We start from the raw sequence: 12343 nt of genomic DNA on the forward strand, positions 1-12343 counted from the left end.
AAGTTGGAAACTACTAGCCAGTTAAACAAAAGTCACTTGCCACCTCAATATTACACGTATACAGAGCACATTATTACTTACTCGCCAAGAGTAAAATATCACTAGGCAATGGCTAGTGGTGAGTGCACATTTTTAGCCCTGCCTACTGTAAGGTGATGTGTGCAGTGAAAAAAAAGAAGGAATGTCAGAATGGAGAACAGTGTTCTCCTGCACTGATAGCCATAGGGGCTGATCAGGGCCTCCAAATCAGATGAGCTGGGTAAGGCTAGTGAAGTAAAATGGCTTCACTTCCCTTCAAAAGGCAGGACAGGTTCAAAACAACAGCAACATATTGATGGGTTCCATATTTGCCTGTGAAGGCAAGGAAGAAAAAATTAAATCATATCTAAACATCATGCATTCTGTTCTCTCACTCCACACCCATGTGGCTATGACCGCCAACAGTTCTGGCTCATGTGGCATTCACTGCCCCAGTTCTTTCCCATTTGGCTCTAACTGGCCCTATTTCTGCCCCAAAGTGGCTCTTCTTTCCTGCTGTTCTACCCCTATGTACCTGTGTTTACCCCCAATTCTATCCGAGTGTGGGTCTTTACCCTAGTTCTGCATCCCAACCACCCCTCCCACAAAACGCATGCACGCATACACACATGCTCCCAAATACACATGCTCACATACGCTGTCTTTGTCTCTCTCTTGCGTGCATATACACACACAATCTCTCTAGTTCTTTCCCTCTTGCATAGAATGAATCCACTTAAATGCATGAGCTATACAGCCAACAGCGGTTGCCTCGGTCTTGCCCCAGTCCTCAAGACAGCCGCTGATAAGGGTGAAGGCGCGTGTGACAACACAGGACACGAGACAACTATTAGTTGCTAGACTTTATTTGAACTCAGTTCAGAGCTTATCTCATTTTTGGCAGTAGAAGTGCCACCATTTTTAGAAGTTGTACTTGCCTGTGATGCGGCTTGGGGTGGTATTATTCCACCACTGCTAGTAACCTTAGCACTAATGGTAAATCAGGAATGAACTAGAAGCACGTTTTTCCCGTCTGCAGCAATTTGGCCATTATGGGTATAGTCTAAGACCAGAAGGATTCCGCACTATCCATCGGTGGTAGCATAACCACCAAAACTGGCATTCATTCATCCAACAGGCCTGATTGTGGCTTCGCCTTCACGCAGTGTGAGAGAGAATGTGCAGGCTGAGCGTGAAATTAGAGTCTGAAAGATAAACATGAAGAGGTGTTCTAGAAGCTAAATCTCGCCCTGACCATTCCTCCCATGAAACAATGCGCTTGTTATTTTCTGCATATCTGCGAAAGGGCACGGCTTGCTTACTGGGTGGAAAACAAAACAGAGCTGGGTCACATGTTTATTTGCTTGGGCTAACTCCCTTCCCCTTCTGATAAATAATCAGACATGCCATCCAGAAACAACAAAACCAGCGAGCTGGGAAATGTGATGGTCATCAGAAAAGCTTAGACACTAAGAAAAGCAGCCCACTGTTCCCACAGAGAATTGTCTGCCCCACACCTACACCAACATCTGTGTAGAGAACTCCAGTCACTCTTTCCATTTTCTCTCTGCAATTACTCCTACTGTTAAACAAATTGTTCTACGGGCAGTTGCAAACATTCCCCCCTCCCTTTCCAGCAAAGCTACTTCGTGACATTAAAGAGATCACTGGCTTTTTTCGTGCAGCTGTCTTGACGTGCTGCACTGCTTCCGGCCGTTTGGAGAGCCCATTCTGCCCACAGTAGAAAATTAGAGCTTTATAGCTTATACATTTAAAGTATGTCAGATTATCACAGCGGTCATTACAAGCCATTTCTTAGGATCCTTGTCCTGTGGTAATCCTACTGCACTTGTTCTGAATATCGCACTTTTTCTATAAACTTTGTTTTAAAGTTGCCAATTTCAGCAGTGCAGTTTCATTGTATGACTAAAAGCCCGTTTAGAATCACTCCGGATAGTACAGAAAGGAACGTAGGGGCATCGTTTCTTGATCCAACTAATATAGGTAAGAGTCACGTTTAGATGAATCCATATAATAAACAAAGGCTCTCATAAAAGAAGGTGAAATTCTCTTTTATCGTATTCCACACACCAGGCCATTATGGCGATTGACTAAAGGGCATGGTTTGCAATAAACAAAAAAAAAACAGACGTTAAAAATGAAAAAAAAAGGTATTTAAATGTACTGAATGAGTTTAAGGCTCACATATATGTCTCGTCGGTGAGGTCGCAGTAAAAAAAAGGAAGCTTTTTGCACATTCTGCACACTCACACATGCTCTGGGAAAACGCACCAACCAACGGCACTGCCAAGCACCGATTCTCGGACTCCTCCTGGCCGTCGTGGTAAACGCACGCACGCACGCCCAGGCAGCTTGAAGTGTACCATTGTAATGACGACACCGGAGACTGAAAGGGAGGTTTAGCATGCTGCGTCACACTGAACGTACAGGCGCCTGAAAAAAGTAAACACAGCGGACCGCGCTCTCTACCTTGTGACTCCCTCAGCAAGGAAGCCTTCCGCCTCGAAGGCAAGCACCCCAGTTAAGGGGTGGGGAAGTGAGCGTCCTGCTGGGCAGCTGAGGAACGCGCAGAAACGCGCCCCGTGAGTGCCCCGCTTTAGTTTGCCGTCTCCTTGCAGAGAGTGCGCTCGTGCTGCTTCTAGCAGGGCTTGAAGGGTGGTAAAGTGACCTTTGCATAAACAGGAAGTGCTCTGCGGCTGAGGCACACACAGAAGCGAACACACACTGGAACGTTGCCCTTTGTAGGCAACAACGGGAGACCTGCCTCTACAGTAGCGCTGTCTGGTGCTACGAAATGACAAAGCGACCACAAGAATTCCTTGAGTCAGCCTCCATTCACAAAGCCGAAAGACCATTCGGAGCCAACTCGAAGTGCACGCCGCTCTGTAATCCCCCGCGCTCACGCAGCCGCCTCCACCGCACATGTGCAGAAACGCGCCGTACCTGCTCGCACTGTGAGCCGTGTATTGGCACAACGTGGCCGCCCTTCTGTGAGCATTTCACTGCGGGCGCCCTCATTGTTTTACTGAGAGCATAGCCATGTACGGTGTTTGATTTCCCAGTGAAACATATTAAGAGTGGCATCATTGGCAAAGCAAGGAATGTTATCGTTCGTATGTTTAATCGGACGACGGGGACATAAGGTTGTATTTCTATGTACCCGGACAGTGCAGTCGCTTGGTTGAATTATTATTACACATGGGTTAATATTCACGGAAAATCCGAAAACAGGTTTTTCACATGCCTTTGAACCGAATTCATGGTATTATTTTCGCTTTATAGTTCTATTTTTTATATAGCCCTCATTTTATCTGTATTCATTTTAAGTTGTTGAGAACCTGAATGTGATCAGAGGAGGCTGCATACACTACCTTTTGCTTTGCATTCCCCTTTCCTGCAGACACATCTACCTGTATAACGTGCAAAGAGTGACTGAAACCGCCTCGCACTATTAATCATGACTGCTGTCTTTTGCCGCCGTGGGTGACATGACACAGATACTGGCTGCAAAGCACAGTAAGCCATGGCTGACTGGCTCTGCAAGGCAGCCTGTAAACAGAGATGAACCGTCAGCCAACCATGTTCAGTGAAAAAACAGTGTGGCAACATTCCTTCGCCGAAAGCACGGCTGTTGTGGCAACGCGCTGCTGGCGCGGAAAGGGCTGGTTGGGTTTTGCATTGAGCCCGGACCCGTCGGTCATTGGGGGAGGTAAAGCTTTGCTAAAATAACACTTTGGGAGCTGTCAGGAGGATGTTTACATAGACCCCACTCTTTTCTTCATACAAGGACATTTTACTGGAATTCATCTCCTTTTGATCTTGCATTCAAAGCAACAGCAGCTTGATAGACGCGCACGCCTTAAAGCAAACCCAGACGCCTAAGATGAACCACCAGCGTATGACAGGCAGGGACATCTAAAGTGCAGAGGACTGAAGAGAACAGCATGTTGCCTGAGTATTAAAATAGCAGGAATCAAGAGACACATTAGGTGGAACTGATCAGCCACAAAAACTGTTCAAAAAGCAGATCACAGGAGCAGCTGACGAGACTGGAAGGGAAACAAACAGGAAGGTTTGGCTTTGAGGTGACATCAGCTCCGTTCACATGTCACATCATTCACACCATAGAAGGACGCTACATTTAAAGGACAGGATGCTGTCATGATGGCGCCACGTTCGAAGGGCCTCATTAGTAAAATACATGCTCACATTCTGTGATGACTGGGCTTTCATTTGTATTAACCTGCTTACCTTTTTTTCTTCCCACCTTGCACTACATTAAGAGCTCGCGCTGCATAACTCTGCAACAAACGCGCTGCATAACTCTGCAACAATACTACTACACACACTCCCCACATCTTCCAATACGCCCACTCTGCCAGTATCTCAAATCATTCCAGCACACAGGAAATAGTTACTTCAACCCTGATCCCACCAACACATCAGATTGAACCTCCCCCCACCCCACAGCCCTCCTTTCCCTCTGTTAGGGAGTTTTACTTAAGTCCATCTGTTGTTGAGCTTTAGAAGACTCACTCTTAGCACAGGGCTCCAACTCTTAGGTTTGGCCTGAACTACCCAAAAGGTTTGGTAGCTATGGTCGAGCAGCCAGGCTTAGTCTAGGAGGGAGAAGAGCTGCAAGTCAGTACAAAGACCATTGATCACACTTATAGTCAAGGAAACACTTACACAGTAGTTATATAAAAGAAATGGTTATTTATTATATTTTTTTAATGATTTATTTCAATTTTTATGACTCACCACACAGCGAAAGGCCTCTGAGTGCAAGATAAAAAAACAGACAAAGAATACCATGAAAACAAACAGACCAATTCATTGGAAAATGAGCAATAGCAATAATCTGACCAGCATAATAAAACAGGTGCCAAATGCAACTAAAAATTAAGACAGGTATAATAACATCCTAACCTAGACATGTTATGCAATACTATAGGTTCTACCTGACGTCCACCACCAACTTCAAAATAGACAAGCCCGTAGAACATTCTTTGTAAGTATTCAGAAAGAGTATACAGTAGGACAATGTTAACATCAGTAAGTAAGGAACGTTTCACACATATATACAGTAGGACATTTGTTGTAGCAATACTCAATTCAATAGATGAGAAACAGGTAAGTAACTTCAGGTTAGCAAATCATTCATCAACCAACATTTACTTATATAGCAATATTGGAAGGTTAATAACTTTGTGTATGCCTGAACGTTATAAGTCCAACCGTATCTGGGGAATGAGTGTCTCAAAGGTCAGATGGGGACACAGGGAGACAAGTGACCTGTGGGAAGCAGAACAAAGGAAGGACGATGTTGTCAAAGTTGTCAAATTCACAGACAATGTTTTTTCATAGCAGGTAAGTAATGGAATTGTATTCAAAGGGTCCAATGGGGCTAGTTAGGCTGCCTGAAGGGATTTCTGCCTCTCAGACGGATGTCCTTAGGCACGGGAGAACAGAATTGGGTCATCCACCTCAACGTGACTCAGAAAGCTTAGGAGGAGGGAACAATAACGCAACTATCTACGTAAGTACCCAGGACTGATACAGTACCTTCTTAGGTGAAGAACAGCGGTGTCACCGTTGGGTCCTCAAGATCAGGCGGAAGCAGCTGTGGGTTGGGTTTCTGACCTTCGTGGCTGAAGAGTGAACTTTTGGCAGGAGCAGGCAGTCAGAGTCGGTCACAAGGATGCCTAGCAGATGACCCTCATGGCACTTGGTTGTGGAAGCTTCACACAGGCTTTGTAGCAGCAGCGGTTCTTCCTTCTCTCGGCCCACGACTTGGCTGAGGGGCCTTCTATGATCGGGATGGAGTCTCTGTAGGCTCAGAAAGATGCCCACAAGTTTGCAGCTGGAACTGCGCTCGACGAGATGATGCACTGCAGCATTGCCAGAGAACACAGGGTATTCAGAGATTGCAGGCACGGAAGGTGAGGCCCACAAGTCCAAGGGAGGAAGTCATTGGGTCTGGATCTTCCCTGTCACAGAGAAGAAAGGGCTGGAGCTGCGGCTGACACTCAGTTGACTTTGGTGGTCGCTGGAGCTGGCTGCGAGCATCCGTCTTTGTTCTTCTTCTTTGGAATGGATCTTCCAGTGGTTCACTCTGCCTTCTGCATCAAGACCCTCACCTTATATACAGGAACCCAGCCAATCATCATGCATGCTACATTCAAACTGTGAGTGGTGGCTGTCCCAAGGGTACACTCAGGCACCCAGTCAGAACTGAATCCAAGCAGACACAGTAGAGGACAAATACCTGAGGAGTTTCGGTGTCCTCCCAGCTTCCTGTCCTCCCAGACAAACGGGCACCTCTGGGTGGGTTTCCCCATGGGATTCTGTCAAAGACAAAAGAGTGAGCAGGACTTCCACCACGAGGTCGGCAGAAGACGGCTCAAGAAAGGACAAGCCATCGTTAGTTGGTGAAAAAAGAAGACAGGTACCATTTTTGGTTGATGTTGTCCTATGTGTCCCTTACCACAGCTGCGAATACAGCCTGCAAAGTAAGTTTCACAAAATTGGTAGAAAATCATCCTCCGCCACCAGCCACTCAGATAAAATTGTCACTGTAACTAGAAAATTACAGGAGAAGTGAGAAAAGGGATACAATGTGTCCCCTCAGAACTCCACTCAAGGTGCTCCCAGCAACACTGCACAAAAAGTGCTGTGTGCTGCAATAATACATTGCATATGCCTTAAAAGTTGGAGGAAGGCATGGCTCCAAAAAGACACAACAAAAAGGATTGAAAAAGTTTCCCAAAGGTAGAGTAAAAGAAGGAGTGAGTGTGGGAAAAAAAAGGTTCCCACTCACTCAGGAGGACTGGTAAAAATCCAGGAGTCCAGCAAGAAAAGCTGGGTGACTCACACGTGGGGAGAATTACACACAAGATGAAAATTCTACCTAATACCCTCTCCTCTGACGAACTTACTCCTCTCCACTTCCTGCTTCCCCAGAAACCCACATCAAGAAGTTGTCAAAAGGCAGAACTTGCACTACTGATCTGTTTATGGAAAAATATCCATGATCTAATACCCACCACCACAACAACCCCATCCACAATCTAGGGCAAGAAGCATCCTGCTTCATGTCAAATATTGTTTTGTATATACACTTCTAAAAATAAACAGATTATAGTTGGTCCCCTAGCTTTTGAAGCTGCTGTGGGCACCCACAATATTACACATGAATGCAGGCACCATGTCTACAGAAATAAAACCTGCATGCTATTGTCTCTGTTTTAATTCAAATTCACACAAATATCCATACATACAAAGCAACATTAAAGACTATACTAGGTAATTTCACTAAAATACTAAACAATATAAACATATAATTTGACATTGGTTGTTTGTTTCAAAATAAAGACAGGAAACAGTTCTTTGAATAAAGTTTTAAACAAAACAATTCCATTAGGGCCCGATTCATGGAGTTTATTGCACGGTTCAAAGTGACTGCACTGCTGAAAATTGACTTTGCATGGAACTGTGCAAAGTGTATTTTTGCAGTGCAAAGTAATATTGTACGGCAGAAATTACCATTTGCTCAACATATGATTATCTTGTTCTAGTACTGTCAAATCTAAAATGCACACTAACCGGGATGCACTATCGGTTCATTGGTGAAGCATAGATACAAACAGGTTTATTTGGGGTTGTCTTGGTGACAAATATGTTAAAAGATCAGGAACAGGAATTTCTGTTTGTTGATGGAATGCTGGAATAGTAACTCCATTATTCTGTAGGAATCAGGTTTGCCCGCTCAACACTGCAGTTCAATGTGTTCCTTAACGAATAGATTTCAAATACGTTATTCACAGTGATCTTCCACCTTTCACTCTGCAGATGTTTTGGACTGCAAATGTCATGTTCCCTCAACATTGACTAGGCTAGTTTGGGCCATTGGGCGTTGTATCGCATAACATCTGGAGAGCCAAAGGTTGCAGACCCGTCCTTTATTGACTATGGAAAACACCAATCATAATGGAATAACATTCTAGAGTTCAATTTGGGATTTCTCTGGCCCCTAGAGATCCGAAATTGCCACAGAAAAGCCTTATCATTATGAAACAACCCTGTGCTTCAATTTTAGTTATCAATCAGAAAGCATGTGCATCTTTTACTATAATACCCCTTTCAGTTAGCTAGTATACAGGGAACCCCAAGTATTTTAAAATGCCATCGCGATTCAATTAAGTTCTGGGAATATTGTCTAGATGTTCTGGGATTATTGTACTCAAGTTCCGTTTGTCTTTCATATCATCAATATACTGTATTTGACAAAAGCCTTTCAGCAGTACAAAAAAAAGAAAACAAAGTCATTTGCATAGAACATAATGCACAGTAAACATATCAAATCCTCATACACAGAGTATACATATTATACATTATGGATACGATACAATTACAAAGCACCATTTATATTTATTAAAATGTTGCCTACTTTACTGTATTTCTACGGATACAAGCCCGATGGATATGATATGATAAAGCCTTAATAATGCGCATATGCACAAGTGTTTGAAGGCGCAAATCACTGGAATCTTTGAAGTTGATTTACAAAAAGAGATTGCGGCTTCAGAAGTCCTAACAGAGTATTGATACAACCAGGGTTTAAGCCTTAAAGGTGAAAGGATATCAGATCTTTATCCAAACGAGAACAAGCAAAAAAGAAGAAAGGCCTCTTTTTCCATTAGGCAAGAAGCACAAAAGTCAGATTCTGAAACAACCAATTTTTGTCTCATTACCGCAATGGGGTGCAAACCCTGACTTTATGTAAAGGGACCTGGGAAAAATTGCCTACTCAAGTCCAGGTAGCCCTCAAACTCTGTTGTATTTCTACACAACCAATTATCTCCTAATAACAATGATTCTTGACAGATCTCAAACAAAAGGGAGGCTGATCACTCAGCATACCCTAGTTTTAAAAGGGACATGGATCTGCTAGTGATGTTGGCAGGATTGACCCCTAGATTGAAAAGGTCTAAGTACTTTATAATCACCTTAACGTGTCTACACCAGGGAAACCTGGAGCTCCCATCCTGGGAGAGGATGTAGGCCATTGCGCCACTATATATATATTAAATTGGGGAGGACCTCAACAGCACTCAGTACATTACTGGTTTCATATTTAAATCATATCTGACACCCTTCAAATCAAGTTCAATTTTGAGTGCTGTGTTCAGGCTGAAAGGACGTCCCAGCAAACATTCCAAAACCTATTTTAATTGATAGCCATTGTCATTGTGTTTGCAAGGCCCCACAACTTGATGTGAAAATGAAGACGAAGAGCAGGCCTGAGTCCTGTAAACAGTCAGGGAGGGACTAACAGCACCATTGCCATGTGTTGTGGCAAATCTCCAAAGGGCGTTAGAAGATCACTTCAGCATGAGACATGATTTCTCTAGCTGTTTGTCCCACAGGCTCTTGCTATCAAACATTACAACCAGGTAACTGTAGCTGGCAACGTGCGCTATAGGCAAAACCTCCAAAGAAATAGACAGCTTTTTTACTTATTCCTCGTTTTACCAGATACCATAGCCTTGGTTTTGTTTACATTAATTTCCACCCCATTATCTTTACAAAACCTGTCAAATATACTGAGTTTCCTGCTAAGACTCCTGGGTGTTTATGAGATTAGTATGGCATTGTCTTGAAGGAGTATTGGAATACATTTGTTTCCCAATGTCGGAGCATCTCTGCAGCTATAAACAGTTCTATAACAGCATTAATGAACAAGCAGAAGAGAGTGAGTGCAATGAAACAACCATGTCTCACTACCTTCTGCACCAGAAATACTCTGGTTGTCTTTCCAGATAGACTCCAAAGCACCTTTGCTACATTGTTTGTGTACAGGCTAATTATTGCATTGAGCAATTCTGACAGCACCCCCAGATTTCTTAACCTATCCCTAGCGCAAATTTCGGAACACAGTCAAAGGCTGTTTTCAGGTAAATTAATATTACATATATCATCATTTTCCTAGGTTTTAAATTTTTAAATATGATCAGTTACGGCCTAAAGCACTGATCCACAGTGCTGAATCTACTTTGGACACCTGCTTGCAAGTGATATATTGCTGCATTGTCGCAATCCATCTAGTAAGATAACGCAAGAGTACTTTGGCATATAGATATTGTTAAGCGACTTCAATTCAGCACTCCAACTAAGTCAATGCCTGGTCTGGGATGCCCAAGGGAAGCCCTTATTTATATATTTTTATGACAAGCTATAATCTGGATGATAAACCCTTATATAGCACCCTCTCTTTGAATCCCCCTGACCTCAATGAGCCAAGAAGTAGGTTTGTTTTGCAATTTACACATTTATTGGAAAATGAAACAAGATATATTTCACACTTTTATAAATAAATTAATATTTGATAGCACACTTATGAATATGACAGTGATCAACAATGGATAATATTACACTAGCACACTTATTTAATTACTTAGGAGTTAGTATAGAAGGGATAAGGTAGCTGAAAATGCTTTATGGTTTCAAGGGAATGCAATGATGGAAAAATGCAGAACAGGGGTAAACTGATATGGTTTCAACAAGAAATAATATAATCACTTTTCCCCTTGTGGCAATTCACTCCCCCCCTATGTAATGTAAAGAGATGGAAGGGGAGCACGCAGTTTTCAGGAATACAATCAAAACACAATTCAATGTTCAATTCCCCCCAGCAAGCTTAGAGCACAGGGATGATTTTAAAACACAGGCAAAAATACTTTAAATGTGATTTGCAAAGAAGTGAAAATATTCTAAAATGATTTTAATTCCCTATAGGAGATTCAGGGTAGGTGACAGCTACTTTGAATTAGTTCAGGTCAACACTAGGAATGATTCATGAGAGATTATCAGGTTGAAAACGAATTTCAGCAATGCAAAGCAAAAGACAGGTATTTTTGACAGGTGAAGAAGTTTGAGCTAGTTTTCAATTCGCGGCACTTTTTCCGAATGCGTCGAGCGCGATTACGGAACAACTATGAGGAGTAGAAAGTCGGTTTAGGGCTTGTTGGAAAGCTGAGGATCCTAGCTTTAAGATGAAAGTTCCTAGCATATGCGGGTCCAATGATACGGACAATTTTGTGGAGGTAGATTTTCAGAAATAAAGTAATGATTCAGAATGGCAAATGACACGTTCACAGGTTTAAAGTCACAAAATGAACATGCGATTTCTAATGCAGTTCTAGGCAGGTTGAATTGGATGGGATAAGCCTATTTTATACTAATAGATGGCTATGCACAGTTCTGGCTGGGTACTCGCACTATAAATTTGAAATAGGCCGTCAAGATCTGGTCAGGTTGGCTGCGGTTCTCTCGCCACGGGACGGTCTCTGGCACTGGTTCTGCTCACAGCGATCTGGTCTGGGTCTGTTCTGCGGTTCTCGATCTCTGGTTCTGGTCTCGGCACTGGATACAGCTCTACTTTCTGGGTTCTGGCATAGGGTTCTATCCAGAATCAAACTGCACAGCCCGGCTGTTGAAGAGTCAGGTTGCAAAAGATTTTGAGGCCTGCTGAAAAGGATTCAGCTTGTAGTTCAGGCCCCTCTGCTTTAAAGTTCTGGAGTCTAAGTTCTGGATGGTCCTTCTTGATATTGTCTGGTCCGGCAGAGTGCTTCGCAAGAAATTAGTTTGAAATGGAAAATGAATGTCCCTTCCTGGGTCTTAGTGGCTCTTTTTATGTCTTTTGAAAGTGGGTGGAGAGGCTGACTTTCTATACCCCACCCTCTCATGATTTGATAGGCTATAGACTTTTCTGTCCTCTGACTGGAGAACAGAGTAGTGAGTCAGGATGAGTCAGAGTGATGCTATTTTTATGGCTGGCTGAAGTCCCTCCCCTTTGCATTTACTTAGAAAAATGATTTTTCATAACCACACATGATTCCCAGATACAAAAGTTGTTGAAATTACATGTACACATCACAGATGAATTAAGGTACATTCTTGCCCAACTCTGATCTTCCTAAGAGCTTGGGTTCAGAAATGACAACTTATTTTCGTTTTTGATTGGTTGTCCAATATTGGACTTTTACCCAAATTTACACAGAGGTACACCCCCCCTTCTGGGCATCTTAATATAAGTTATCATGTCTCTAGCATAAACACAGTGTCTACATCATGAATAAATTGTGGGGTTCGGTCCCAGAACATCGTACGGAATTGAGTTTAGACTCAAATTGTAGGTACATTTTTCATATTAAGGATCTCCAAATTGTACATTTCTGTTATCTGGTTACAATTAGTTATCAGTTTTCTTATAAAACATATATTTGCCTTCAATTCAATTCAC

General features: G+C 42.9%; 1 protein-coding gene across 11 annotated transcripts in view; it reads right to left on the minus strand.

Moving 5' to 3' along the window:
- The window catches only part of FOXP1 (forkhead box P1), a 1926958-nt gene that overhangs the window by 626052 nt on the left and 1288563 nt on the right, over window positions 1–12343 (minus strand). The window contains exon 1 of one of the 11 annotated variants that reach the window (XM_069643839.1): window positions 2509–2693. The exons of 9 other annotated variants lie outside the window; for them this stretch is intronic. Coding sequence is in view for 1 of the 2 variants with exons in the window: in XM_069643830.1 (XP_069499931.1) it covers window positions 2290–2445 (156 nt within the window). In the remaining variant the exon portion in view is untranslated. Of the gene's footprint in view, window positions 1–2289; window positions 2483–2508; window positions 2694–12343 lie in introns of those variants that run through there. One more of the 11 variants, XM_069643830.1, reaches the window with a different exon arrangement.

Source organism: Ambystoma mexicanum, chromosome 2p (genome assembly GCF_040938575.1).
Source record: "Ambystoma mexicanum isolate Mex_15411 chromosome 2p, UKY_AmexF1_1, whole genome shotgun sequence".
Taxonomy (NCBI): domain Eukaryota; kingdom Metazoa; phylum Chordata; class Amphibia; order Caudata; family Ambystomatidae; genus Ambystoma; species Ambystoma mexicanum.